This window comes from Dromaius novaehollandiae, chromosome 9 (genome assembly GCF_036370855.1).
Source record: "Dromaius novaehollandiae isolate bDroNov1 chromosome 9, bDroNov1.hap1, whole genome shotgun sequence".
Taxonomy (NCBI): Eukaryota; Metazoa; Chordata; class Aves; order Casuariiformes; family Dromaiidae; genus Dromaius; species Dromaius novaehollandiae.
This window is the reverse complement of record NC_088106.1, coordinates 29,259,572-29,287,388: the sequence shown is the minus strand read 5'-3', so window position 1 is coordinate 29,287,388 and position 27,817 is coordinate 29,259,572. Positions and strand designations below refer to the sequence as shown.

Genomic DNA, 27,817 nt, shown 5'->3' with positions numbered 1-27,817 from the left:
GCCGCCCCGCGGGGCCGGGGCGGGCCGGCGGCGGGCGGAGCGCGGCGGTGGGGCCCGCCATGGCGCAGTACGTGCGGGCAGCCGCCGCCGTGGCCGTCATCCGCCTCCGCAACCCGCCGCTCAACGCGCTGAGGTAACGGCGCGCCGGGCCCCGCGCCCGGCCTGTGCCCCCGCCGCCCCCAGGCCTCCCGCCGCTTGCCGCCTCGCCCCGCTGCCCCTTCCCCCCTCCCCCGCGCGAAGCCCTTTCTGCTGAGCCCGGCGCGGGCTGTGCTTAACCCGCCGCGGCCGGGAGCTCGCTGGAGGGGTCTGGGCCGCTGGGCGAAGGGCGTCAGCCTCGCTGGCTCCCTCAGGAAGCTGCCAGGGGCCTCTGAGCCGAACTCCTCTTTGCGAAACACGCGCTGTACTTTTCCGTGGCTTCTCTGTTGCAGGTTCTGTTGATTTATGCAGGAGAGAGGTCAGCTTTACCAATCTGGACTTGCTCCAATGCCCCCGGGAATCCTTTCTAAAACTTAGCACTTTTCTCATCACCGCCCGGTTTTTAGGTACGAAGGTGATGCTTCCAGCAAGCGATTACGCGCCATCGTTAGCAGCCCGGTATTGCATCCTGGCGAGCCTTCGGGGCTCCCGGGCGAAAACGGCTGCTGCGTTAAGATTTGCTGCTGTTCGCTTTATTTCGCCATTGCACGTGCTCGGCGGCGCTTGCGCGGCCGGCGCAGGCAGGCTGCTCCCTGCTCCCTGCTCCCCGCGCTGCCAAGTGAGCGCAGGGGTTGAGGCCGAGGGCTTGGTGAACAGGGGAGGCGGCTGAGCACGAGGAGCTGCCTCGGAGCGGGAGCCCCGGCTGGCGGGGCTGCGCTTCCAGCCACGGCCGGAGGTAGGAGGCCGGGGTGAGGCTGGATTAGCCCACGGGGAGGGCTGTCAGAAGACTAGACAGGTAGTTCGCTTTTTAAAAATACTTAAGGAATTGACCTCTAAATACTGCTCTTGGTCAAGAAAGTCCCCAGGCAATCTCAAACACAAGCCAGAGAAAAATGTAGTCAAATGCAAAGCAGCCTCTGAAGTTGTAGTTTCTCATGTGTTTGAAAGGACACATATGTTCTTCTTCTTTAAATCATTTGGTCTAAGGTTTGTGTATTTTTCAGTTAATTTAGCTCTGAGGAGCACACAGACCCTTTGTAAGCAGCTGCAGTTGCTGTAACACCGCGCTGTAACAGTGCCCATAGTGTACCTTCGATGCTTTTGCAGGAGCCAGAAGATCCGCTGAAGCTGTGCTCAGCTTCTGTACCAGCAAGCTTGTCAAAAGGAAGCTGAGGGAGACAAGTAAGAGCACGAACAGGAGACACCAGCTGCTGCCACAAGCCGTAGCAAGCTACGTTGCTCTGCAGTAGCTGCCAACCCTTGCTCTTCTTTTGCAACACATTTGAGAGAGGAGTAAGATAATTTTCCTGTCCCCTGATAAATACCGTGAGAAAACAAACTTGGAGTGACTTAATGAGCTGAACCAGACTCGTAAGGCTCCCGGAAGTGCCAGGTGCAAAACGTCCCTTGGGCCGGCTTGGGCCTGAGAGCTAGGAAAGCTAGCTTGACCAGCCTAGGAAAACTGCCAAGCTGTTCCCACAGTGAACTTGCCATCCTTACAGTGCAAAGTACAGAATACAGAACTAAACATATGTGCCCAGGCAGCCTTAACTGTTTCTTCTGAGCAGTCCGTGATAAAACCCAAAGTGCTCTACTTGCCTTCTGCCTTTGAGCACCAGCGGCACACATCTGCGTAACGGCCTCCTAAATACACCTCCCTGCCTCTGTTTCTGTTTCCCAAGCTCCTCATCCTTCCTCCTGCACAGGGCGCAGCTCCATGACACTGGAAGCCAGGGCTGACGTGGTCACGGTCCTGCTCTCTCCCCCCTGCCGCAGGAGGGAGAAGCCGCTTTAGGTCCAGTAGAAAGGCAGTTGCCATCAAATGCTGCATCAGTTCGCATTGGCTCATACTTTATTTCTTAATTTATTAAGGAGACCCACTGAATTTGCAAGGAGCAAGTGTGGAGGATGCACTGAGCTCAGCTTTAACCAGCTTTGCATCATTTTGTTTTCTCTTGTAGTGAGACCTGTTTCAGTGGGTGTCAGTAATTATCGCATACTTGCAGTCAGGCAGGTTTCAGCTGAGACCTTATGTAGCTAGGAAAGGCAGAGGGCACTCTGTGAGCCGCGTGTGCTCCTCCGGCTTCTGTAGATGTTGTATACGTTGCTAAAGTGGAGCAGGTTTGTGATCGCTATCTGAAATGTTTGCCGGCGTAGGTGACAGCAGGCAGTGAAACGTGCAGACAGGAGCCACGTCCCACCATCCCGGCAATTTAATTTCATGGCAGGCACAGATGCTTTTTAAAAGGCTGGTGTGTTCTTCCCGCTCCGCTCTGCGCCAGCCTCATCCCTCATCCCGTCATATGTGGTGCTCAGTGCCATCACCTGAGCGTTTCATTTTCGGAGATCTGCAGTCCTAAAGCATCTGTGAGACCACGGAGCAGAGGGAAGGGATTGGACGTGCAAGGAACTGGGAAGCCTTTGGGGGCAGGAGGAGGCTGTAAAAGGCAGGCAAGACTTCCAAGGGAAAGGATCAGCTGCACCTTAATCTTAGCAGAGCCAGGCTGCTGGCAGTGAAAATTAAAAAGGATGTAGAGCAGTGTTTAGACATCTCAGCCAACAGGTGCAGAAAAGCTCCTGGTATGGAGTGATGCAGCCCGTGAGCTGGACGTGCCGAAACTTGAGTGTGCCTCTGAAAGGGCGGGAGGGAAACAAAATGCACATGGTGCCTCAGAGACCTGCTGAAAAGAGACTCATCAATTGGCTGCAATGTTGCCAGGCCACTAGTCTACAGGAATGACAGAGTAGCATGTGGGATGGGGGAGTCTGTGTGTGGGATTAAATAAAGGGTCACAGCGTAAGAGTCATGACTGGAAAACCTTGGCTTCCCTTTGGGTGGAAGCGCCAGGCTCTGTCTGCCTGCAAGGCCCGTCCTGCTGACCCCCGAGCGGCATAATGGCCAGAAAATGTTAAATGAGATTAGAGAACATGACAGTATAGATGTACAATATGGAGACATGAAATACAGATGTATATTGGAAAATAAGAGGCCTAAAAAAATATGAAGAGTGCATTTCAAGGGATGCTAAAAACTGATAGCAAAAAGTTCTTTAAATACATCAGAAGCTAGCTAGGGAATTGGAGGGATCTCTTGAAGATAAATGTGTAAAAGGAACACTCGGCGATTACAAGGCCGTGAGAGAGAAGGGCCGTGAATTCCTTGTGCTGGGAAGAAGTCAGCATGGCCTGTGTGAAGAGAAATCCTGCTGTGCTAACCGGCTGGATTTCCACAGGTAAAGGAGATCAAATGGACGCAACATATTTACATTTCCCGCTTCAAAGGCTGTTAGAGAGACCAGGTTGCTGTAGGATTGGTGGAAAGGGTCTCTGGTGGTCTGAAAGCTGGTCACAGGACCAGAAGCAAAGGCCGGGGCTGGAGAGTCCCTTTCCAGGATAGAGAAGAGTCAGCGGAGGAGAGGGTCTCCCAGATTTTGGTACTGAGACCATCTTCATCAGTGACCTGAAGAAGGGAGTAAACAGTGAAAGTGCCAAGTCTGCAGATTATACTCAGCGATTTTGGGTGTTCAAATGCCACGCTGATGGCAAAGACCATCAGAAAACTGTGAATGGGCAAAAAGATGGTAAAAAGAGTGTCAGTGTAGAGAAATAGAAGGTAAAGTATCACGGGAAAAATAATCCAGATCAAGTTTACAGGGTGCCGAGCTCAAAACTGGCAGTTACAACTCAGGAAAGGGATCATCACCATTGATAGTTCTCTGAAATCATCAGCTCAGTGTGCCAGAACAGCTCCAAACCCATAAAATATTGGGCACCATCCAGCAGTATGTTGAGAGCAAACCAGAGAGCATCAGTTTGCTGCTCTGTGAAACACCTTAGGTACTGTATGCCTTTCTGGACTTTGCATCTGAAGAAGGACACAGAGTTAGAGAAGATCTGGAAAGGATCACAGCCGAAACAGTGCAGGGGCTGGAGCACTGCATTAACAAGGCAGGCTGCAAAGGCTGAGGGTCATCAGTTTGGAGAGAAAAAGGCTGCGGACGGGGGGAGATAAGGTCAAGGTTTACAAAATCATAGGGAAGGTGGATAAGTTAAAGGCATAACTGTTATTTACCAAATCCTGTGACGCTGAACTAAGGCATTTGATTAAACTAGTAGGAGATTGGTTTAAGACAGATAATGTATTTCTGTACAGAGCAGGGCAGAGCTCGATGCCGCAGGAGCCTGCGGAGGCAGATGGGATCGGCAGGATCAGAAAAGGATTAGACAAATTCATGGACAGCAGGGCCATAAATGGATGCTAAAAGGCTGGGTATGATGTACGCAGTAACATCCCTAATACAGCGATTGCGGATGTTGGGGGAGTACAAGGGGAAAGGACCAGACTCGCATGTTCTCCATAAATGACATTTTCTGCTAGAGACAGTTTATTGGAGTCGGACTTCTTTAAAGGTGGCTGAGCTTATTTTCAGGATTCTCTTAAACTGCTTTTTTTTAAAAGCAGAAGATGTTTACGTTCACAAATCCTCGCTAAAATCCGAAATTGTTATAGTAAATAATAAAACCTTCTTACAAATCCAGCACACCATCATTGCAATGAGCAGGGTTTTATGCGAAATGGAGATAACCTGGTGTGGTCATGTGCAAGAATATTCTTATATCCTGGGGTGCACATGATCTTTAACAGCACCTACCATGCATTACTGAAATACTTAACATCGAATCAGCTTGGCATAATCACTTTTCTTACAGTCAAAATAATATACATGTGGTAGAGCTGACTGTATAGCAAGAGATTAAGTATTGATTGAAATGCAAACACTGAATTTTTGCAGTTACTGTTAAATGAATGATACTGTCAGGGTAATGAAATCCTTATGCAAACTATGGTGACTTTTTTGTTTCTTTTACGCTCTAGCTATTTAAAGTTGTGATACTCTTGAGTACTTTTATAATTTTACTATCACACACTTTACTGTGATGCTTTCATTGAAAATTACCTCTTTTAGTACCAGTTGTGATGTGTGAGTTACAAAGCAGTGCAGCCTCTGCGTTGGACTGTAACGTATGTCCTGGGGAAAACATATTCCTTTATCTTACGAGAACAAGAGGCTGCAAAAAATCTGGCGTTGCTTCCTTTTTGTCCCACAAAAAAAATTCTCACTGAGAGAAAGATGTATGAAGGAGGAAGAAATATTTATGCAACAACAGGGTCAAGTTGCTCTGTAGAAAAAGTAGTTCTGATGCATTAATATGAGTAATACAGGTGTTGAATTGTCCTTTTGGGGCAGCATGAATGAGTAACTTTTCTTCTGGTAGAAAGAGTGTATTGTAAATGCTATGGGCTCGTAAAATAATTTCCTACCTAAGATCCTGAACCTTCCTCTCTGATGCAGACAAACCTTTTATTTGGGTATTTCGCATCTGCTCATCGTGCGCCTGCTGCAGACACAGAGATGTTTGACTGCTTCTTGCCTGTTCCTCAGGATTGTGCATCTGTTCTACCCAGTATTGTCAGATGGATAATTTAGCGTTTGTTCAGGATACTAGTACGTACATTTTTGCCCTCCTTGCGCCATGGTCTGTTAAGCGTAGTGACTTTTTGTAGCGGTTTTCTAACCTCCCCGCTGCTAGGTGAGTTTGGTATTTCTGTGGCCTGGCCCCCCTCCGCCGGTGCAGAAAGCAGTCGTCGAGGAGCGGAGAGCACCGGGTGCAGCCTGCCCGTCCTCCGCCAACAGCAGCCGCAGCACTCGATGTGACAAAGGGGATGGCATAAAAACAAGTTTTTAATATGTATTTTCCCGACAGAATATGAAACCGTATATTAAACTTGGAAAGCTTTCATATTCCACCACATGAAATCACATGCGCTGAAAAGACCTTTACTGAGTCATCTAGTAGTTTGTCTTCATCATGTCCAAATTCTTTTTGCTTTAAAGAACCATTGCTAATGTCAGGATTTAGGGTTGACTTTGATTTCTGGGTGAGGCCATTGCTTCCCAACTGACTGTTCCCTCTCTGGCAATATCACATCTCTCGGTCTGTGGCATCCGCGTCCCAGGGCTGTCCCTGATGCTGCCGCGTAGCCTGGCCTTATCCAGGCAGCAGCTGATCCCGGCGCTTCCCCTCCACCTCCTCTGCTTGGCCAGCCACCCCGATTAACAGCCTTTGCTAAGAGCTTCTCTTTATTTTTGATTTGCAAGGAGGGATGTGCAGCGGCTAGGAGCTGGTAGGTCTTCCGACATCTGGCGTACAGGGAACTTCTCGAACTCTCCTGCTTTTCCTTCTCAGGCTGTAACTTTCCTGCTTCGATGCTGAGGCACCCCTACAAGCATGGTTAGCTGGCCCAGGCTTTTACACGTTAGTACAGTGAAGCATTTCCATTTACTTTATGACAAGTCTCCTTTCTATGTCAAATGTCCCTAAATATATTAAAACAACCTGCACGATTTGAGTACGGAGGCTTATTTCTCAATTCTTTTTAATTCACACTCCTCTCCATTGGGTATCAACAGAGCTTGACTGCCTTTTCGCCAGCCACCAAGCTTATGTGTGAAACTGGGCTTATGGCTTGGAGAAAGCCTAAGGGGAGGGAGATTTTTGGAGGCCCTTCCTTATGTTTGCTACAGCCTGGGAAGGAGGAAGAGTCAAGGAAGGGGCTCTGAGAGGGTGGGAAAATAGCAGGAGCTCTCAAAGGCGGCATAGGAAAAGTGAGCAGGGCCCTTTTGCATGGTGGTGCATAAGGATGTCAGCTCAAATATGAGACACAGCAGAGTCACCAGGCAGGGGACAGGTAGCCAGGTCTGCTGCCATCTTCACCAAGAGAGGTCGCTTGCAAATTTGGTGAAAGCAGCCGTGATAAATGAATAAGAGGGAGAGACTATAAATTGTCAAGGAGCTACAAGGCAGCAGTTTGGGAATAGCTAGGCAGAGCTGTCCCTCAAGGGCAATAAAAAGGTGGTGGTAGTATTTGGAGAAATCAGCAGTTCCTGTACAGGATGGAGAAAATGGGATGGAGCTCATCCAAATGCGGCTGGCAGTATCCCAGAGTTGCAGCAGCGCTTGCGCTTGCTGGAGCAAGAAGAGGACGGTACGGCCGGGTCACAAGAAGCCGGCTGCAATGTCTCGATCTGCAGATCAGCTCTACACAAAGTACAAGCGATGCAACAGCCTGACGGATGCACAAACGCGCGCTGTAGTAAGCTCTGAGGGAAACGGGGATCGCTCCAAAGCTGGCCTTAAGCAGATACGGCTGTAGTTGAGTAAATGCGTGTGCGTGTGCAGGCACACGTGCGCTCGGGGTGGCTTTCAACGGAAAATCCAGTAGCACCGCCGCCTTTCGTGTGCCGTCCTGCAGAGCCATGGGAGGGCTTCTGCTTCCCTCCCTGTTCGGAGCCTCGGAAACAGAGAAAACGAGCAAACCGGCCGCGGCTGATCACCGACGTGGGTCTGAGAGCGAGCTCTCCGTGCGCGAGGCAGCGACGTGCAGCTCAGCTCAGCGCATGTAGCAGAGGGCGGTGGCAGCGCGGGCCGGGTGGCTGCCGGCTGCTCTCCCGGGGCGGGGGTCTGCAGCAGGGAGCTGGCGTGGAAAAGTTCTGCGTGTCGGGATCCATTCCCCAGGAGGATCGCTCGCTCGCTCGCCTCTCCCCTGTAACTGCAGACAGGGCGTTTATTGAGCCCTAGACCATTTTCACGTGCAGTTTAGAAAACAAATGGCAGCCTAGAAATTTAGAAACCTGAATTTTAAGCAAGTTGGAATATACAAGATTTAAATAAGATAGCTGTAATTTCAATAGCTTTACAAAACAGTTTATCAGTAGCTTTTTTATAGTCAAGATTATACATACACATATATATATGCATGTATGTATATATGTTGAATTCTGCTTTGTCAGCTCCCTCTGGACAGGAGTCTGGGCCAAGGCAGACGGTGGATTTGATTCACAGTTCTTTTGCTCCAGAAATCCTGCTGAACTACATAGGACCAAAAGCTGTGTTTATTTGTTCCCCTCTTATCAACTCCAGCCTTAGATGATTAAATAAGATCTATTTTGTAAACTGTGATAAAGCTGCCTAATCTGATTCGCTTTTGTATGCTCGCTTCCTATTTTCTGAGACCTTTCCCTCGTTTCTATTAGCTGCTTCCTATCCCTCATTTCTTTTGGACTTTCGTGTCATCCTGACCAGATGTGCGTTACAGATAGCTGAGATTTTTCTGTGGTTTTATTTCTTTCGGTTTTTGAGGGGAAAACACCAATTGTGATATTTCCTTCGGCTGACCTGCCGGTACTGCAGGAGAGGCAGAGGAGATGGGGCTCGGGGCCCGCGGGCTGCTCAGATGAAGTTGCCCTCTGTCTGGCACAGCAGATGAAGGGCACCTTAGATGAAGGGCAGATGAAATACCTGCGGTTCGCTCGAAAGGAAATCTGGGTGCAGAGGAGGATCAAGGGGAAGGTATGAGAAGAGCTGCATGTGGCATGTTAGCAGCGCGGAGAGGCGGCGGCTGCAGGAGGTGGAAAGCCGGGGTGCAAAGCTCAGCTGAGTGCCTGGAAGAGCCAGATGTGAATCAGAGGAATTATCTGCACATGCAGGATAGACACACACGTGCACATATTCTATATATACACTTACATACTTATTAGTGTGTGTATATGAATGTATTAGTATATAAATACTATAAATATTATATATGTGAAATATTTGTTAATACCTATATTAACAAAGAGCCTCATTTAACGTGTTAAGTTGTTAAGTGTTCATGCTCCTGCTTCTATGTACCAGCTTCTCTATTGTCACTGTCTTCTAAAGCAGATTATACTCTCCATATGTGTGTATATATAGATACACACACACACACATATATGTATGTATGTATGTATGTATTTAGCTTTTAAGCTTCAAATGCCAAAGGGACCTAGGGTCAGGTCAGATTTTTAGAAGAGCTGATTTGTAAACATGCTATTTATATTTTTACTGTTTAATTTTTAAGTTCTTTGTTAATTCTTTGCTGGCCAAATTTACTGCTTATGTCTGGAAAAACGTTCTGATGAGACACAAAAAAGAGATCCGACTTAGTATTTTAGGCCCAAATTCACACAAGCTCAAATCTGGGCTATACGCAGACCTCTGCAAAGTGGAGGCATTATAATTATCAACACACCGACTCTGTCAGGTGTCCGAAAGATCCTTCTTTATCCCTGGAGCTCATTTCCCTTTTAAAAAGTTCTTAGATTGTCAGTGGTTTAGCATTAATTACTTTTAAATTATGCTAAGCTGTTTTCCCCAAAATTGGACTTACCGTTCGTTTTCCTTGGGCCACCTGGTGTTGGTGTGTACAGCACAGACCTCCTAGGAAGCTAACGTAGTTGATCCTTAGTCACTGAATCTTTAATTTATTTCAGTTTCACAGTTATCCAGGCTTTGGAGGATGGACTGAAGAGAGCAGATGCAGATCCTTCAGTCAAAGCTATTGTGATCTGTGGCGAAAATGGGAAATTCAGCGCAGGTAAGACATTTTCCTTCAAACACATGCTGAGAACAAGAGAAAAAACTGTCAGCCCCTCACGTTGGGAGCTTTTCCACCCTGTAACACTGCTGGGAAAACACCACAAGTCCTGATTTGGCTAGAAACAGCCATAGGACAACAGGCTGCTTCTACTCTGCTGTGCCACAATTGCCACGGGGCACAGAAGAAATTGGTCTGAGCGCCCTTCCAGGCCAAGAAATGAGCTGGTGCGTGCTTGCTAGAACGGGCAACAGCTGGGACTCTCTCTCACCTCCTTGAGATACTGGTGCAACCTTGTCCTCTGTGGCTTTGTTTGTGCACAGTCTCTGGACCAGCTACTGGTCCAGCGTACAGAACATGCCTGGGTTGGTGCGATGGTGAAAAACAGATCTTCTCTGGTTTTTGAAACCTGTGATGGGTGTCTGAAGCTAGGGAATTTCTGCAGAGCTCAGCATTGCTTGTTACTAGTAACCTGAGCTTAATTCTTCCAGACTCACTGTTTTTTCTTTCTTTTTCTTTTTTTTTTTTTTTAAAACAAGCATCTCTCTGAGAACTGCTGTAGAAATTGCATGATCTTTACAGGTATAACATATTTTTGTACTTAGCCTTCCCTTGAGCCTCTGCAGAGGCTAAGGAGCCAGGGTTTTCTGCAGCGGGTCCCAAGAAAGGTTGATTCCTTTTAACCCCTCTCTTCAGGGACTCCATCATCTGTGAGCACCAATGTTTAAAGGCACAGAGGGAAGGATCATTCCAATCTCCGTCTTCCCCAGTTCCTCTTCATTGCTTTGTGCTTCTTTGTGCTTCCTCAGGAGCTGACATTCGAGGATTTTCTGCTCCTCAGCAGAGACGGGGTGTTGACTTGGCCTCCATAGTCTCTCTCATAGAAAGGAGTGAGAAACCCGCGGTGGCTGCCATTGAAGGCATTGCCTTCGGCGGAGGCCTGGAGGTGGCACTTGGCTGTCACTACCGCATTGCACACGTGCAGGTAACACGTGCGGTGAACGAGGGAGGTTGGCAAAGGCATCTGGAGCCTATGGCTGTGTGCAGGGTGGGAGGCTGCTCTTGGAGAGCCGCGGGGCAGAGTGCTTTGCGGGGGCTTTAGCACAAGAGCTTCAGCTGCAGGGTGCAAGTCTCAGTGTGCGCAGACGTTTTTCACCTATAGCTCCCTCCTTGCCATCCTGTCGTTAGTCTTCTTAAATAGCTAATTGCAATTCCTTTCTACATACAGAGTTGATTTATAACTAGTAGAGTAAAATGGCTGCACCGGCACTTCAGTAAGTCTAAGCCTTACTTAATTTGCCTTAGGTTTGCCTGGGGGGATAACTTAATTTGCCTTAGGTTTCCGTAAAGTAGCCATTATCTGATTTCTGAGGTAGATAGCTGTATCCAGAGCTGTGCCCATCTCACTGGCTCGCACAGCCTGACCTGCTCTTGCTTACTTTTCTCGCAGCCCTGTGAATTTTGCATTTCTTTCTGCTAGTGGCCTAATTTCAACAGGTGGTTGAAGCTCAGCTAGTGTGGAGCACTTGCGTTTTGATTCCCCTTGGGCTCAGGTTCCTCGGGGAGTGCTCTGACCAACAGACAGATTTTTGAAAAGTCTTCAAAAGAGTGATCCAGTATTTCTTGAGCTCCCTCCCTCAGGATTCAGGAACGATGAACTGCCTTTTAGCGGTACCTGGTCTCCTTATAGAGACTCATCACTGACAGGGGCATCCCCTTACTTTTGCAGCCCCTTTCTCCATGCCTGCATGGTTTTCCAGAACACTATAATGAGGTAGTGCACAGGTGCCTGAAGTAGCAGTCTTAAAATGACTCCAGATCTCTTAAGAACTCAGTGGGAAATGTGCAAATTGTAATTTTTTAAATGGCAACAAAATCTGGACAGATTTTTAAGAGAATGCAAGATACTGCTTTGCCCCTTTTCTGCTGCCCTGGCTTCTCTATCAGCCCTACTAAAGGCTAAGTGTACCAAGAGGCATCTGAGCGCTTTCAAAGGAAGGTTAGTGAAAAGTTCAGTATGAAAGTGGTACCAATCTTCCCTTCACTAAATTTCCCAGAATTAGGGTAGGGGGATAACAGCTAGGTCACAGAGTGCCCTCGAGCATTTGGTAACAACCGTCTGACTTGGCAAGCTGCACAGATAAAAGCAATAATTTGCACCTGTGTGTCATGGCCTGGAGGACGCTGTGGGCCCCCTGCGCTCCCCCAGTGCTGCGCTAGCCCACACACCTCTGCTGGAGGGCAACGTTGCCTCCACTGCCTTTGTACACGAGTTCTTGGAAAGGTTGAGTGGGCTTTTGTTTTAAATGTCTTGCGTAGCAGAGAGGAAGGATCAGGTTTCTACGTAGAACAGGTTTTTGGAGGCTTCCATGAGAATCAGGTCTGCTTGCCTTTCCTCTTCCCTGCTGAGTTCATAATCGTTGTTCTTGCTAATCAGATCTGTTGCTGCCTTTGACTTCGCTTTAGGCCCGGATGGGTTTGCCAGAGGTCACCCTTGGGCTACTTCCAGGTGCTGAAGGCACTCAGCGACTGCCCCGACTGATTGGGATACCAGCAGCTCTGGATATAATCACGACAGGTAAAGTACTGTGCCTTGGCCTGTCTCTGAACATAAGGATGGGGCACTGAGCCATACCACCAGCTTGGTCTGATGAAACGGGAGTTTTTCTTTTACGTATGTGAAGCTGCTTGAGTTGAAAATCAGCCTGCCTCCCCTAATGATGGACTTGGAAAGGTGCATGCTTATGTACTTCTGAAGCGTATAGTTAGTATTGCTTTTCTGTGTGCATGAGGATAAGCATTGCTCAAATTTGAAGCCAGATACACAGCTATTTTATCAGATGGAAAGAAATGAAATCACCTGCAATGCTCCACCAAAGTCACTTTATTTGTCTTTTTATCACAGGAAGACACATTCCGGCAACTGAGGCACTGAAGCTGGGCATGGTTGATGAAGTTGTGGAAGAAAACACAGTTGAGGCAGCAATTCGCTTGGCAAACAGAGTGGTTGGTGAGGAAAGAATTGTAGCAATGCCAAGAAATCATTGGGGAGGTTTCAGGGCAGAAACAAAGAGTCAGAACAAAGCCCACTAGTTTGTTCTACTCCATATGCTCCCTTCTTCTCCACTGGGTTTTGGAATCTGTACAAAAGAAAATTAACTAGAGAATTTGTTTTCTGTGAAGTGTCTGAAGGAAAAAACTCAGAGCTGTTACAAAACTGCAGAAATTCAGGTGAGGATTCAGAGAGGTATAGATCTACATGGAGTCCTCATGCTTCTTAATTGTACATCCAAACTCACATGCTCCTCTGGTCTGCTCACTCACAGCTGAGTTTGGGGAGTATGTGCTCTTTCCAGATACTGTTTGGGATGACAGTCTGAGTTGGTATTTTATGTAGTTTGGTTGCCCAATCAATAACAGCTGATCAAAAATAACTTTCTCCTTCTAATGGAGGGACCTCTTTGGCTGAACCTAATGATCCATGAGTCTGTAAACAACTCTCTCCCTAATCCTTTAGTTACTTCATTAGAAAATGGCCTGTGGAGATGAGAGGTATGTGAAGAGATTCTTTTCCACCCTAAAGTAACAAGATCAAATTCACTGGAGTTAACACTGAAAGAGGAGCATTCCCTGTGCAGCATGAGGAGTTTCACCTTCAGAGAAGGCATGACATTTCTCCACTATTAACCTTCTTATACCTTGGGAGATACACACCATTCACTCCATCAGGATTGCATCTGGAGCTCTTCACATAAAATGCATGCAGGGAAGCAAAAAGCTTTCTCCTCTCATGACCTTTATAGGTGATGCTCTTTCAAGCTGGGGTGCTCTTCTCCTCCTGCAGTTCTCCTCACTAGAAACAAGACTTTTTCCTTCTCTGTAGGAATGCTTCTCCCATGCTAGAAGCTGAAGCCATCCGAGCTTTGTCCTAGATGACAGTGCACTGTATTTTGAAGATTGTTCAATGCATGGGCTATTCGTCAAGATTGGTATCTTGCATACTTCTTAGCTGCAATGTGGGATTTTGCCAGACTGGTGCAAAAGGATGTTCCTTGGCTGGGTCTTCTGTAACATATGTTCTTTCCTCTCACTACGTTCAGGTTACCATATTTTTGAGTTTCATTTTTAGTGAAGAAAAACTTATGACATAAGCAATCCTCATTTCTCTTTTCCCAAATACACTCAGACTATTTAAATACTATGTTTTAGAAAGAGGTGGGTGATGTACTTTACTAGTGCTTATAAGAAAAGCAAAGACACTTCGGGTCGCTGATTTTGTCTCTGTTCTGAATGGGAATTCTCCATTTCTCTTCTCCATCTGTTGGGAGAGCAATGAAATATTATTACTTTTCTAGGGAAATTGTCCCAACAAATAATATGTTCTCTTTGACGTACCCTCTGTCTTCTGAGTGATGCCTTTTGTAATATACCAATATTGATGGCAGAAGCAGTGTATCATAAAATGAGTAACAGATACATTGCTAGAACTGGCAAGCGTTCTGGCTTTCAGCAAATGCTGTGTGACACTGGGTGAAATTTATAGACATTTGTGGGCTTATTTCTTCTCTGTGACAGACATTGGGCAGCAGTTCAGAATTGCAAAAGTCAGCTTGACCTTTGAGGAGAAGTTCAGGAATGAATGAATCATTGAGCGCACTATTCCTTGGTGTAACTCACTTTTTGGAACATATATGTGCCCTGATATTACTGCCAAATTCCTGTTCTTTAGCTTCATCTTCACTGGAAATTGTCACTAGCAAGAAAAAAATAATTCTTTCAAGAATGGGAAAGGCAAACAAGTATCCTAGCTGGATGTCCAGCAGGTTGCCTGTCTCTTCCAGGCTTGCTCATTATTTATTGTAGCCTTTCCATCAGTTTATTGCTGTTTAAAGTCATTCCAGTGATAAATTCCAGTGTGATTGAGGGTGTTTCATACCACACTATATACTGATTTGGACAGAACTTTAAAAAGCTGCTTTTAGGCCCTTTCTAACAGCTTTACTGACATTTGCAGTATGTGCCTTAACAGTAAAAACACTGGAAAGAGTCAGCTAATCTCATCCCCTCCTTCTTGGAAACGTCATCATTAAACCTTGTTGAAAAACAGTAGTTTTGATGCACTCTTTAGTTGCAGATTGCCTGATCAAGTTGAAAGAATGGGGTACCCAGAGCCCCTATATTCATTTGGATCATTTCTGGCTTAGGCCTTTGCCCAAAGTTAATATAATTCTCCTGCCATATAAAGGCAAACCAGCACATTCAGTTCTGTATCTCAAGCACAAACGTACAGGGCTGCAGAAAAGATGCGACAGTCTCGTGTGACTGCTCTGACTTTTGTTCCTGTGCAAGCTCAGATTTCAGTGAACATTCATCAGATCTTAAGAAAACCAGAGACAGAGTTGCACAAAAAACCCCTCCATGACAGAAGTCTGCTATGTTTGTATGGCATCCAGCATTTTGTTTCCAATAAGACTTTTTACGTGAGCCTTGCAATTGCTGGCTTCTTGCAGAGCAGTTTGGCTAAATAACCAGTTCTGCCACTGAAGGAATTTCTATTTCAGGCCAGGGAGGGTTGTGCTGGCAGATCAGTCTCCAAGAATCAATTCAGAAATTATTTTCTTCTAAAGCTTTCTCAGTGCTGGAGCTGCAGTATCTTAAGGCAAGAGATCAGTCTCAGATGATTGGCCTTACTGAAGCAAGACTTCCTTGATTATTGAGTCAATATGCAGTTGACAGAGCTACCTGCATGGTAGGTATGTTAGGAAAGCATCTCCATCCACACATTTTTATGGAGTATTCCTAATGAAGAAGACCTTCCCACAGACAGCGCTGAATAAGCTGTTATAGGAGTACCCAGAAGGAAGCACTGAGTCCAAGTTCAATTTTCCAGTGAAAAACAAGAATTATATAGTGCAGATTAGCCAATGAGCATGTCTTCCTAACCTTCATCAGACAAATTTGCCTCTTCAGGGAAAAAAAAAATCTGCACTTTTGCAAGCATTTTTTAGAAGGAAGGAACAGACAGGAGCTAAATCCATGGAGACGAGGAGGATGTTCTTTCATTAACTGCTCTTGATAATCACTGCACTAATTCAAAGCTGCATTTCATAATTTGTCCACCCGATGGCATCACAAAATTGAAAAATTGCCGTAATTGCTCATGGCAGGCTGAAGAACACAGGAGCTGATCCTCTGCGCAGCAGACATGGTTGAAGCTCCCCTTTTATAATCTTCCCTTGCTCTCTGATCACATCTGTTGATTGACTGCTGTCTTCTTCTCAGAGCACAAAAGCATCAATGGCCTACACCAAACAGCCAAGCAAAATCAGTCTGATTTGGGTTAGTTTGGGCCCTGTCAGTATTGAATTCTATATGGAAAGATGATTATGAGCTTCTGACTGTAGACCGCTAGCAGTAACTGTGGAGGAAGGATGCATTTCTTCTGAGTCTCAGGAAACCCATAGGAATAGCATATACTGCCGCTAGCTAACGGCACGTGCTAGCTTTAAGTGGAGACTGCTGGAGGAGCAAACGAGTAAAACAAAGCAGAAGCCTTTGCTAGCTCCTGTGGATGGACGATACTCTTGCCCTGCAGTATGAACAACTGATACTGTTCATCATCTTCCTGCCTCTCTGATTTCACAAAGCACGCTGTGGGTAGCCTGCACTGATCTCTTCTTTTCAGGTTTGGATTTGGATTATTTTTCCCTGCTTATAAATATGCTCCTGGTTCTTATTAGTATTGCAGCAGCAAAGGAGTCATCATTTCAAGTGCTATGGAAATACTTAGCAAAACCAAAGGGCTTACAGCTACATTAGGGTTTCATTACAGGACTTGAAGGAGAGTTAGTTCCTCACAGAATGATAAATAAAAGTAACTCATCTCCCCTATCAGTATTTGCACTTAAGTGCTGTTCGCTATCTGAAGACCATGCTTAAAGGCTGCCAGTAGCATTCCCCTTTACAGATCCTTTCCACATCATTAGAGATGTCATATGAAGTCTCCTGATCTGCCCAGTCTTATATAGTCTTCCAACCATCAGATCTGCTTTATGGGACAAACCTGAAGTTTTATTTTGTGACAAAAGGAAACCCACTATACGAGTCCTAAATTAAGGACAGTGGCAGAAAAAAACATAAATTTAGGAGAGGAAAGACTCAAAAATAAAGGGACTTTACCCCAGATTAGAAGGGAAGCTACCTAGAGAATGAGTGCTTGTCTTCTTTTGTGTATGTTCTCTAAGAGGCCTAAGTAAAAAGCCTGAACTCTGAAGATGGTTGCTCCAGAAAATCTGTATCTTTGCTCATCCTGGAAACTCATGGCTGTGTTACTTTTAAACCTTGCCCTGTCTTGGAGGAAGATCTGGAGTCAGGACAGGCTCCGTGGTCAGCTTGGTTGACCCTGGTTAGCATGACTGTGGTGCTGTGCACGTTCCCGCTCTTCAGCGCCCCACATACAGCAGGGCACCAGATTTCCTGCTCCTGAGCTTTCCACCTGACACGCTGGCAGTTTCCCAGCTCAGACAAGAGCAAGCAAAGGGAGAGCTAGATGCAAGATGCCACCTTTGAAGAAAACGTGGTCCTATGGCAGAGCTGACATAGCGAAAGCTCGGTAACGAGGCTGTACTCCTAAGAGCTTCTCAGAGCAGCAAATACGGAGGTCCCCATCGGAGCAGGCCCACCCACTTGGTGGCTGTGCTGGAGGAATCAGACTGCAGGAGTCAGTGCAATGGCTTCTGTTATCTCACAGTTAATTAACAGTCTGGATGCTGCTACAATGACAGAAGGCTCTATATGAAAATCTTGTAATATTAAGGAGATATCTCCCGAATTTCTGATCTTGTTCCTCCATAGTCTTTACCAAAGCAGGCTGCCATTAGGAGCATAGGCTGAGGATGAACAGATCAAAGATGTCCCAGCAGGCACCGAGGTTTGTACTTCTGAAGGGGATGGGAAGGATTTGGATGTCTGAAATGTAACTAACTTCTCTCAATTAAAATCCTTTTTAGGTATCACCATAGCAACCTGGGTCTGTAATGAGCCTCATGTATTTGTGTGGCTGCTTGATCCACCTCTCGCTGACACAGAAGCGTGAACTCTTCCTTGTTATTCATTTGCTCCCTAACCCATGCCGCATGAGCTGTCCTCCTGGTTACTCCCAAAGGGAATAGAGGGACTCCTGCTCTGAGGGAAGAATTGAAGCCAAGGTGTATTTCCCAATCTTTCACATAAATACCTGGCTCAGGACCTTGGCTGGAGCATTTCTGGCTAGCAAAGGGGCTTCAGCACCAAGTACTGAGTGACACTGGAGGAATACTGTAGTATTGATAGTACAGAAAGAGCCGGTAAAAAAAAAAACCTTCCCTATGCGACAACTGAGACTGTTGAGTAAGAGCTGGAGAAATCAAGGCAGCATGCATAGCTGAGAAAAGGAAAAAAGGGGAAAATTACATGTCCAAAACTGAAATCTTGCTCTGTTGAAGTCTGGGAAGAAGGGACTTGAAAAATTGTAATTGTCAGGGTGAGCAGAAAACCAAAGAGGAGCGTCAGACATTTTAGCGCCAGACCCAGGTTGCCATGTAAATCCTAATGCAATGAGTTCAGCAGGAAGAAAAAAAAAAAGGAGGACTGCATTCCTGTTCCATGTAGAAAGGCATGAAAATCTGTAGTGCTCCAGGAAACGAGGATGCTGGGCTGTTCGGTAACTCCTCCTCTCTCCCCTAGACCAACCATTGGGACCGCGCCGGCTCAGCCTGAAGCCAGTGCCGAGACTGCCCAACACCGAAGCTGTTCTCAGCGAGGCTCTCGCGAAGGTGAGGAAGCAGGCCCGCGGGTGCCTGGCTCCAGAGCTGTGCGTCCAGGCAGTCAAAGCCGCGGCAGAGCTGCCCTTCGCGGATGGGCTCCGCAAGGAGCGCGAGCTGTTCGGTGTCCTGCTGACGTCAGGCCAGGCCCAAGCGCTGCAGTACGCTTTCTTTGCTGAGAGAGCGGTGCAGAAGTGGACAACGCCCAGCGGTGCTTCTTGGAAAAGCGCTTCCCCTCAACCCATCTGCAAAGCAGCTGTGATAGGTAAGGGAATGAGGGAGCCATCGTGTTTGCTGACCACATTGCCAACAGTGGAGCTGAAGGGGCGTAAACCAAGTATGAGGAGGCTTTACCATGGCAGAAGGTGGCCGGGACCAGGGTTCCCAAGCAGTCAGTAGTCAAAGGCACCAGCACCCATCGCAGGCAAAGACACTCCAGACCCATAGGTGACACAGGGAAAAGCCATCAGCACTAACAGCCATCACCCATAGGTGAGCTCAGGGATAACATTAGATGACAAGTCACATCCTGCTAGATTATGATGATCCCACCTACCTTCCTCTCATTTCAGGGACCACTTCATCTGCCTGATCCATTTTAAAGAGGGCTGCCAGGAGTCCTGGCTTTGTTCCACGTTATAAGCAGGTTTGCAGGGAGTTCTCCTCTGCCTGGTCTAGCTCTGCACTGCAAGTGCTTGTGCAAAGAATCACTCAGGGATGTATTAATACAAAAATGTTTTGACAGCTGTATTTTAAGAAGACTTCATCTCACTGGGATCCACTCTTGCCATTTTGTAGCCCAGCAAGATAATGCCTTCATTAATTTTTTATAGGAGCAATTTAAATAAAACTCTTTGATGCACTGCTGAGATTTAAAAAAAAAAAATCTATCTTTCAGCTCTGCCTGTTGATAGTAGCACTCAAAAAAACAGTTAGACAAGTAATGGAGCACTTGGAAAACATCCATCCTGTTTTAGAGGAAACTCACCAGATCAATACTGCTCTTCCCCAGCTACTTCTCAGGTCTGTCTTGTGCTCAGCAGTGCAAGCTCTCCGCAAGCTCATCTCAGGCCACAGAAACACTTTAAGTGCCCTTCTTTTCATTAACTTCAGTGGGTTAATCTACATCATATTTTTAATGACAACCTTTCTTTTGAACATTGGTCCACCAACCCTGTGAAGAAGGTGTGGATGTCACAGCGTTCAGGTTAAAAGGCATGGATTATTGCTAAATTTATCCTGTGACTTGCAGGCACGGTACTTTGGACACATGCAAACACAGACAGTTCAGCCCTGCAATACAGCCTTTGGCAGGAAGGGCTTGTGTTGAAGTTTTGTAGGAGTGACTGGGTGGCAAGAATCAGTGGTTAGAACAGGCATTCTTTGCTATTTAATGAAAAATCTTGCTAGATTAAATAAAACACTTGCAAAATTCCAACCCCATGAAGAAACAGCCAGAAGAACTGGTCTGAACAACTGGTTTACTTATTTTGGTGCTGTGACTGAGCTAAAGTGCATATTAAGGACAGATCCAGTCTGCTTGAAAGGTTCTAGTAGAACAGCAGTTTATACCTTGTTTCTGGGCTGAACTGGCTGGGCTACATCTCCCACCAAGTGGGTTACGCATTTGCATCTGTGCATCAGAGAGACTTCTGAGTTCTGGTCAGAAAGTATCCCCTAACCCCTTAACCTAAGTTAAGTGCTTTGATTCTTGCACTGTCAAGCAGAATCTGCAACTCTGATCATTTTCAGAGCTCTGAACCTCCCCTAATTTGTCAATACTTCGTAAGCATGCAAACCAGGAATAGAAGCAGTATTCTACAAGTAACTACCCCAAGATGAGAGACCAAGATGGTATGTCTTCCTGGCTCCTGCTCAGCATTCCCACAACAACACCCAAGGATCACATAAACCCCATTTGCCGCCTCCTGTTACTTATCCCCTGTCAGGGAGCAGCAAGGGCCGCTGCTCCCCAAGGGACAGGGAGCCAGGACACAGGGGTAGTATCACCTCACCATAGCAAGGAGACAGGTTGGACACCAAGCTGGGAAGTCAATCCATGGCATTAGAACAGCTAGGATAGAGCTGGAGACCAGGTCCTCCTTCCACACAGCACAGGCAGGGAGTAAGGGCCACAGGCTGAGTTTAAATGGGCTCCTGGGCCTGTGGGCAGGGTGTGGGCAGAGACCCCAGGTGAGGCTGCTTAGGGCCATTAAGGTTTATCAGTGCACTCAGGGTGCTGATGTCTATCAAGACTCCTAATTCCTTATCTGAATCACTGCTTCTGTCAGTATAGCCCCTGTAGCCAACAGTTATAGCTTGCTTTCTTCATGCAAAGTGTAGACCTTGTCCTTCGTTTGATAAGTGGCATCTCCCATTTTGGAGGTTCTTGATCACTTCCTGGTAATACTCAGTCCCTCGCCATGCAAAGTATCCCTGCTCTCCATCACCCAGTTCTTTCTGCCACCCCACTGGGCTTTTTCTCCTTCCTCTAGAAGGTTTTCCTCCTATCTTGCCATCTGATATCAGTGAAATAGCAAGTCCTTTGGAGGCAAGTCTAGAACATGCCAACACAATTGCATTTTTTCTCTCAGACTGCTGTAACACGAAGCCGTTCTCCAGTCAGTGCCATGCTGTACAGGATCTCACAATTTCACGTCCTTAGTCTTCAGCGCATTCTTTAGCACCAGAAATCAAAATCTTAGGGAGGATTTTTGAGGGCCTGACATGTTTTAAAAGAGTGCTGATCATCTCTGTAAGGCACTGAGTCTACACAGGTCAGCCAGGGGCTCTCCATTTTCCCTGCAGAGAGGAAGGCACTTAGGGCAGGATCTTGCATCTTTTTTGGATGGTCGGAAATCACGCAGCCCCCTTTTTCAAATAGGCAGTGCCCTGCTGTTTCACTAACTGAAACGCTCCTGCATTATGCTGCTGCTTCTGTCCTTTATTGCTGCAAGATGGGAAGGGACTGAGAAGATCACTCTGGTTTCCTCAAACTTTGGTACCTTTTCTGTAGGCACAGAGGACCTTTTGGATAGTGCTGTGACTGCTAGGGGAGCCTTGCCGCACAGCTCCCGTCTGTCCAGTGTCAGCAGGAAGTCACTGCGGGGAGTAAGCACATCGCCTGCTGACCACGTCTTAACACAGATTCAGCAACAGGGATTATCTGTCATTTTTGCGAGCACGCTTCATAGATAGCCTTGCCAATGGATTGGCGACCGTTCCTGCCGAGTCCTGCCTTCCCACCAGCTGGCTTTGTCTGCAGTGTCCTCACTGAAAGACTGATAAGCAGCAACCCCCAGCTCTGTGGGATCCCTCCCGCTCTTGGCTTTGCCGTCCTTGGCTGCCTCGAGCCACACGTGTGGTCACCTAGTTCATTCACTTCTGCTTGTTCTGAATTGTCAGCTCCTGTCCCCTTCCCCTTTCCCTGGTTCCTGGTCACGTGGAAAGAGAGTTCCTCTCTCCTCCTCCTGCAGTCTTTCCATAGCTCCCTGCCTGCCTTCCATATCACATTATTTCTGATGGAAATTAATCCCCTGAAATAGAGAAAGAAGCAGCTCCAATTTGCAGCAGTCTACTACCTTGTTATTTTTAACAGGGAACTGGAATAGTCTTTGCATATCTTTACCAAGCTATAAAGTATTATTTCCGTTACTGGCATTTTAAAGTCCAAATATTCAGTACAGTTCAGTATATTTTCTGCGGATTTGTGTTGCTCTAGTATGTGTGACTGTAGGTGTGGTGTTCTATACATATTTTGAGTTCATGTGGTTTCAACCTTGTTTTTTTTAAAATTCTTAAATTAATTTTGCATGTTTTTTTCATATTCTAAATACTTCATGTGACAGATCAATAATTAACAATCATTATTCTCTCAGCTTGCCCAGCAAAAGGATTTGTCATATGTATATTTGGCCTGAAATTAAATGGGTTCAAGGGTAGTTTCATTTAAATATCAAAGCTACGTTTCACAAAAAGACCAGAAGGAAGACGGCTAGATGCTCTGTTGTTGTGTTTGAAGCAGATTTCAGTCTTCTCTTGAAAGCAGTGCCTTTGGCATGAAAGATGGTAAGGCAGCTCTGAAAACAGCCCCCTGAATGGAAGATTATAATATAGGGGGGTTATTTTAGTGTGATGATTTGGGGGAGGTGAGAGCACAGGCCTGAACCCCTTAGCTTGACACTACTGAGAAAGAAAACTGAACATACAGTAGGAATCAGTGTACTTGGGAATAGTTCCTAGCCGTGTTTCGCTCTGTACAGTCTGGACTGAGCACGGGCCCTTTCTCCGTCTCTTTCCTCTACAGCCTTCGGCACTTGCAAGGCCCCATGATTCCCTACCATTTTTTCTACTTCAGTATGTTCTTCCCCAAGATCACCAGCTCTATCAAATCAAAAGAGGAAGTCCTCAGAAATGTTTCTTTCCCTGCTAAATAACTCCTTGTTTTTTATAGCCCAATTTTAGAAAATATTTCTGGGGGAGTCGTGCTGTGCAAGCTCTAATGTAATAAAGCCCTTGGGGCTTTCATTACTCTCTCTGCCAGCTTCATTAAACATCATTTCATACAGGCCACTGAAGTTATGTAGTAAGTTGAGAGACAGATTTTCTAGGTCAAAACCAAGCTTGGCAAGCTCATATCTTATCTATAAGCCTATTCCTGTGGCCTAGAAAATGAAATGCTACAAGTATGTATGCCTGTCTGTCATGGGGTGGCAAAAACCTAGATGGGACTACTCATACTACACACGGGGGAAAGCAAATAGTTGAATTGGCTAATGACGCTGCAGAGCTTCCCTTGAAAAGAAAGTTGGAAAACCTCTGCTTGTAGAAGGGGTTTTGCTCTACGAGGAAGCAGCCTTTCATATTGTGAGAGAACTGCAAAGGTTTCAGTCACGAGACCAAGGCTGAGAGGAACAGGAGTTACTAAGGCCCATGGTGTGCGGGCTATTTCTGTAGCAGCACTTGGAAACTCTAGGGAGAAACCCCAGGTCTCTGCCCTGGAAAGAAAATGGAGAATCGAAGAGGGAGCCATGAAGACTTGGGATGTGGTGCTGCAAACCACTGGTGCTTGAGGCACCGTTCCCTCACCATGATGTCTAAAGAGCGCCTCAAAGGTGGGGGCTAAGCTTGGTGGGGATCCATGAGGTGCTACGTTACCCTCCCACACTGTCCGAGGAGAAAGCATCCTTGTAGCTCACCAAAAACAGGGAAAAGACCTAGCAGCCTGCTTCCACATCCAAGCCTCCAAGGACTGTTCAAAGTGAGAGGAACTCCTTGTGTTTGTGGCAGGATTTTTTTTTTCTTTTTGCAGTCAGCAAACCATGAGCAAGGAAGTACTAAGAATGGATTGATTTTTTTTCTAGTCTTATTTTCAAATTAATTTTTAGTAGTATTTGATTATGAAGTAACAGATCTAATTTCCTAGAGAGGAACTTTAGCGTTTGCTTGAGAGTGAAATGGTTGTTTATGAGCAACTTGCCAGACAGTGATGTCTGAAGAAATGATGTTCTTGTAGCTAAGCAGGGCACATTTTAAATATCCAGTGTGTACACAAGCTGTGCAGGGGCAGAACCAAATCAGGGATGTGGTGCTTGCAGGAAAAACGTTCTGCCTTGTTTGACCTTGGTTGTTGGAACTTCTTTAACTGATGATATAATTTCAGCTCTTTTTCATAAAGCTGCTTCCAGCAAATGTTTTAATCCCCTTGTTTCTGTTTATTTATTTAGCTGATTGACTTTTGTTTGTAAACCTGGGATTAAAAAAAATCGTTTTTATAAAATTATAACAAACCTGTACTTTGTCTAGCTGTCGCTTTATTTGGGATATTCATAATCCTGACATTCAGATGCATCATCAGCCTCTTGGGAATGCTTTGCACTTTTAAAACTGGTGAAGTTGTGCTGGCCTTCTCTTACTAGTTTGCATTTGCTTAGTCCAAAAAGGCTCGGTCAGGGAGAGCAGGTAGCTAGTGTGGGTTCAGTCTCGTAGGAAAGCATAAGTTAGTGAGGCATTTTTTTTTAACACAACAGAGGGAAGACTGGTGGAAGGGCACAGGAAAACGGAAGGGATCAGGTCAGCAACCTTCACACTGGTATTCCCAAGGGATGCAAGCTGGGAGTAATGCATTTATGGATCTTGGAGAAAAAATATTGCTGGAATGGATGTTCAGTTATGAGAGGCTGGACAAGAGCTTTAACTGTATGGCTGGACAAGGAAGACTGTGTCTTGGAGTTGTCACAGAGAAAGAACCTTCAGAAGTTATCAATGGCCTGTATATGGGGACTTAGAGGGTTCCCAGTCGACAGAGATGCCCAATATAAGTGTGAACAGCAGGCAAAAGGGTACTTACTGGTGGTCCAGATTGATTAAAAAGGAGCTGGAGGATGTTGAAAATGGGTTAAGAATGCTGCATTAGCTCCACCTGGTTTGACCCAGCAATGAGAGACGTACAAGACACTACAGAAAAAAGCTGAGGTTTCGCTTTAGGCAGGAGATGAGAGCAGATCAGAGTCTGAGAGTCTTTATGGAAATAGCAACTGAATTTGTGTTTACAGCAAAGATTAGACAATAAAGTGCTGGGGGAAGAGAAAGGAGACAAAGAGGAAGCTTGGAAGAAGGAGGAGGGAGAAATCGAATCTCTGAACTCCACTGGGGTGAAACTCCCCGGGGTTTGCTTACCCATAGTGTTCTGCCAGGAGTGCCCATCAACGGTCATCTGACTCGTACAGGAGCAGAGAGGCCCTGATACCCACAGGGCAAAGTTTGCTTATGAAACTGCCTACTAGAAGTCAACAACAGAGCTGAAGTTGAAACTCAGGTCTCCTGTCTGCCATTCCCAGGTTCCAACTCTTAAGTGATGCCAGTTTCCATTGGCATAAAGTTTTGCAGGAAAAAGACATGAATCACATGGTCCACATACACTGGAGTGATGCCATTGTTATTTTATAACCTCAGGAGGACATTAACTTGCTTTTATGCTATTGCTTTTGAAACAATTAGGGTCACTGAAAGACTTCCTTTTTCCTATCTCCTTTTCTCCCCCCTCCCAATCTGTGTACCTCTCATTTTGCATAGACTTTTGCTTTTTATCCTGGAGATACCAAAAGAAGTGCTATTATTGAGTGATTAATCATAAGAACTTGTATTCATAACGTCTGATTCTGTCTCACTTTTCTCCCTAGGGCTGGGAACAATGGGCCGAGGCATCGTGACTTCTCTGGTCAAGGCCAACATACCTGTCGTAGCCCTGGAGCAGGATCTGGAGTATCTGAACATGGGAAGAAAAGCTGTGATGCTCCTTTTGGAACGTGAGGCTTTGAAAATGAAGCAGGGTACCCAGACCTTGGATTTCCATAACCCTGCACGTCTCCAGTTCACTGTGGACTTTGAGGCATTGCGGGATGTAGATCTTGTTATTGAGGCTGTGTTTGAGAACATGGCACTAAAGAAGGAAATATTCCACAAGCTATCAAGAATCTGCAAGCCAGGGGCCTTTCTGTGTACAAACACGTCAGCCCTGAATATCGATGAAATAGCTTCTGCCACGAGCTGCCCACAGCAGGTCATTGGCACACACTTCTTCTCCCCTGCTCATGTGATGAGGCTATTAGAAATAATCTATGGGCGTCACACATCCCCCACTACCATTGCCACTGCCATGCAGCTCGCCAAAGCGCTGAACAAAGTTGGAGTGGTAGTAGGGAACTGTTTTGGGTTTGTTGGGAATCGAATGATGCATCCTTATGTACAACAGGCAGTTTTCCTTTTAGAGGAAGGCAGTAGACCAGAAGATGTAGATCAGGTTCTTGAAGATTTTGGGTTTAAGATAGGACCTTTCCGAATGTCTGATCTTGCTGGGCTGGATGTGGGCTGGAGGTCCCGACAGGGCCAGGGCCTCACTGGGGCCTCACTACCTCCAGGAACACCTGCCCGCCAGCGGGGTGGCCATCGCTACAGCCCGCTGCCTGATCTTCTGTGTGAGAAAGGCAGGTTTGGCCAAAAAAATGGAAAAGGCTGGTATCAGTATGAGAAAGCTGGGGGCAGGACAGCTAAGGCAGACCCGTGGCTTCACAACTTCCTGTCTGAGTACAGGGACACCCATCACATCAAGACCCGCTTCATAGACCAGGAGGAAATCCTGGAGCGTTGTCTGTTTCCCCTCATCAATGAAGGTTTTGACATCCTGGCTGAGGGAATAGCTTCTGCCCCAGAACACCTCGATGTGATTTACGTCAATGGCTACGGGTGGCCAAAGCACAGGGGTGGCCCCATGTTCTATGCCTCTACTGTTGGGCTGCCTCGCCTTCTGGCTAAGCTCCAGAAATACTCTGAGGCTCACCCAGATGTGCCCAGCCTGCGGCCCAGTGCCTTTCTGAAGAAGCTGGTAGCTATGGGGAACCCTCCCCTCAAAGAGTGGATGTCTAACGTAAGCCGGCAGAGCAACAAGCTGTGATTTCGTTGACTCCCACTCTATAAATTCAGTGGATGCTGATCTCAAGAAACAGGTGCTGTAATTGCACTGTCTTTTCCAATCAACACCAAAGTGCTACAGGCTCATGAATGATGTTACTGGCCTTCCTGGGCCTTTGCAGAGAAGAATAACTTTACCCAATGATTGCTGTCAGATCCCACCTTGCTGCAGGTAACCACGGCCATCACCCGTTCTTCCTTCTCACCACCAGCCATCACCTACCTCCTTTGCACGTTGCTGTGTAAAGGCCCAGCTCATTTTGCTCTGCCTGTAGGTCTTCACAGCTGTGTATCTCTTCCAGCCATTCTCTTGCCGAAGGAGGGGAGCGGCATCCACCACCCACAAAGCAAATCATGGTGCGAGGCAGGAGAGAGGTGGTCACGGTTCACCTTAGACTGCCTGGCTCTAACAGATCCGGGCCTAGATCCATTTCCAAGTTTTTTGAGATCCTCCCCTTACAGTTCACCTCCAAATGGGATTCCCCTGGCTCTCCAAACACGGCCAGCTGGGGCCTGCTCCCTTCCAGTGCTGGGGAAGAGGTGGCATCAGGGGCGCAGCGCCTTTCAGATGTGAATCCTAATGAGAAGGAGAGGGCTACTGAGGACAGGGAGCAAGGGGCAGGGCTGGTACCGTCCCTTCTGCCCTGCTGCAGAAGAAATGCTAAAAAATGACAGAACAGCACATCGAGATGTGAATGGCTCAAGGACTGTGCAGGCGGGAAGGCTGCTGCAGGCACACAGGGAGGCAGGGAGCAGAGCAGGAGGAGGGGGAGCCAAACTTGCCCCAAGCTTGGTGCTTTGGGGCAGTTTCCTCCTGCTCGTCTGTGGTGAATGTAGCCTGCAGTCTGGGGCGGGGGAATAGATGGGTCTGGGTTCCCTTCTCAGGAAGATAAACACTGGATGACTAACTGGAGCTTTTTATTTTAATAAAACTGTTTTGATTATCTCA

At 46.6% G+C, this 27,817-nt stretch overlaps 1 protein-coding gene and 1 long non-coding RNA gene across 2 annotated transcripts; both read left to right on the top strand.

The window, feature by feature from the left end:
* EHHADH (enoyl-CoA hydratase and 3-hydroxyacyl CoA dehydrogenase) lies at positions 1-27,817 on the top strand. The gene is made up of 7 exons (XM_064517060.1): positions 1-133; positions 9,495-9,598; positions 10,408-10,583; positions 12,065-12,176; positions 12,504-12,608; positions 18,323-18,664; positions 25,581-27,817. The coding sequence occupies exons 1-7, from the start codon at positions 60-62 to the stop codon at positions 26,849-26,851; spliced, it is 2,184 nt and encodes a 727-aa protein (XP_064373130.1). The 5' UTR covers positions 1-59; the 3' UTR covers positions 26,852-27,817.
* On the top strand, positions 18,671-24,194 carry LOC112983453 (uncharacterized). Its single transcript, XR_003259230.2, has 2 exons — positions 18,671-23,282; positions 23,607-24,194. It is a non-coding gene; the product is annotated as an uncharacterized LOC112983453 (long non-coding RNA).

What these genes read in the sequence shown, in the direction of transcription:
- EHHADH (XM_064517060.1), top strand. Translation starts at nt 60, where the DNA reads ATGGCGCAGTACGTGCGGGCAGCCGCCGCCGTGGCCGTCATCCGCCTC. An exon ending in CCGCCGCTCAACGCGCTGAG is followed by an intron (nt 134 to 9,494) that starts GTAACGGCGCGC and finishes AATTTATTTCAG; the next exon opens with TTTCACAGTTATCCAGGCTT. An exon ending in CTTGGCAAACAGAGTGGTTG is followed by an intron (nt 12,609 to 18,322) that starts GTGAGGAAAGAA and finishes TCTCTCCCCTAG; the next exon opens with ACCAACCATTGGGACCGCGC.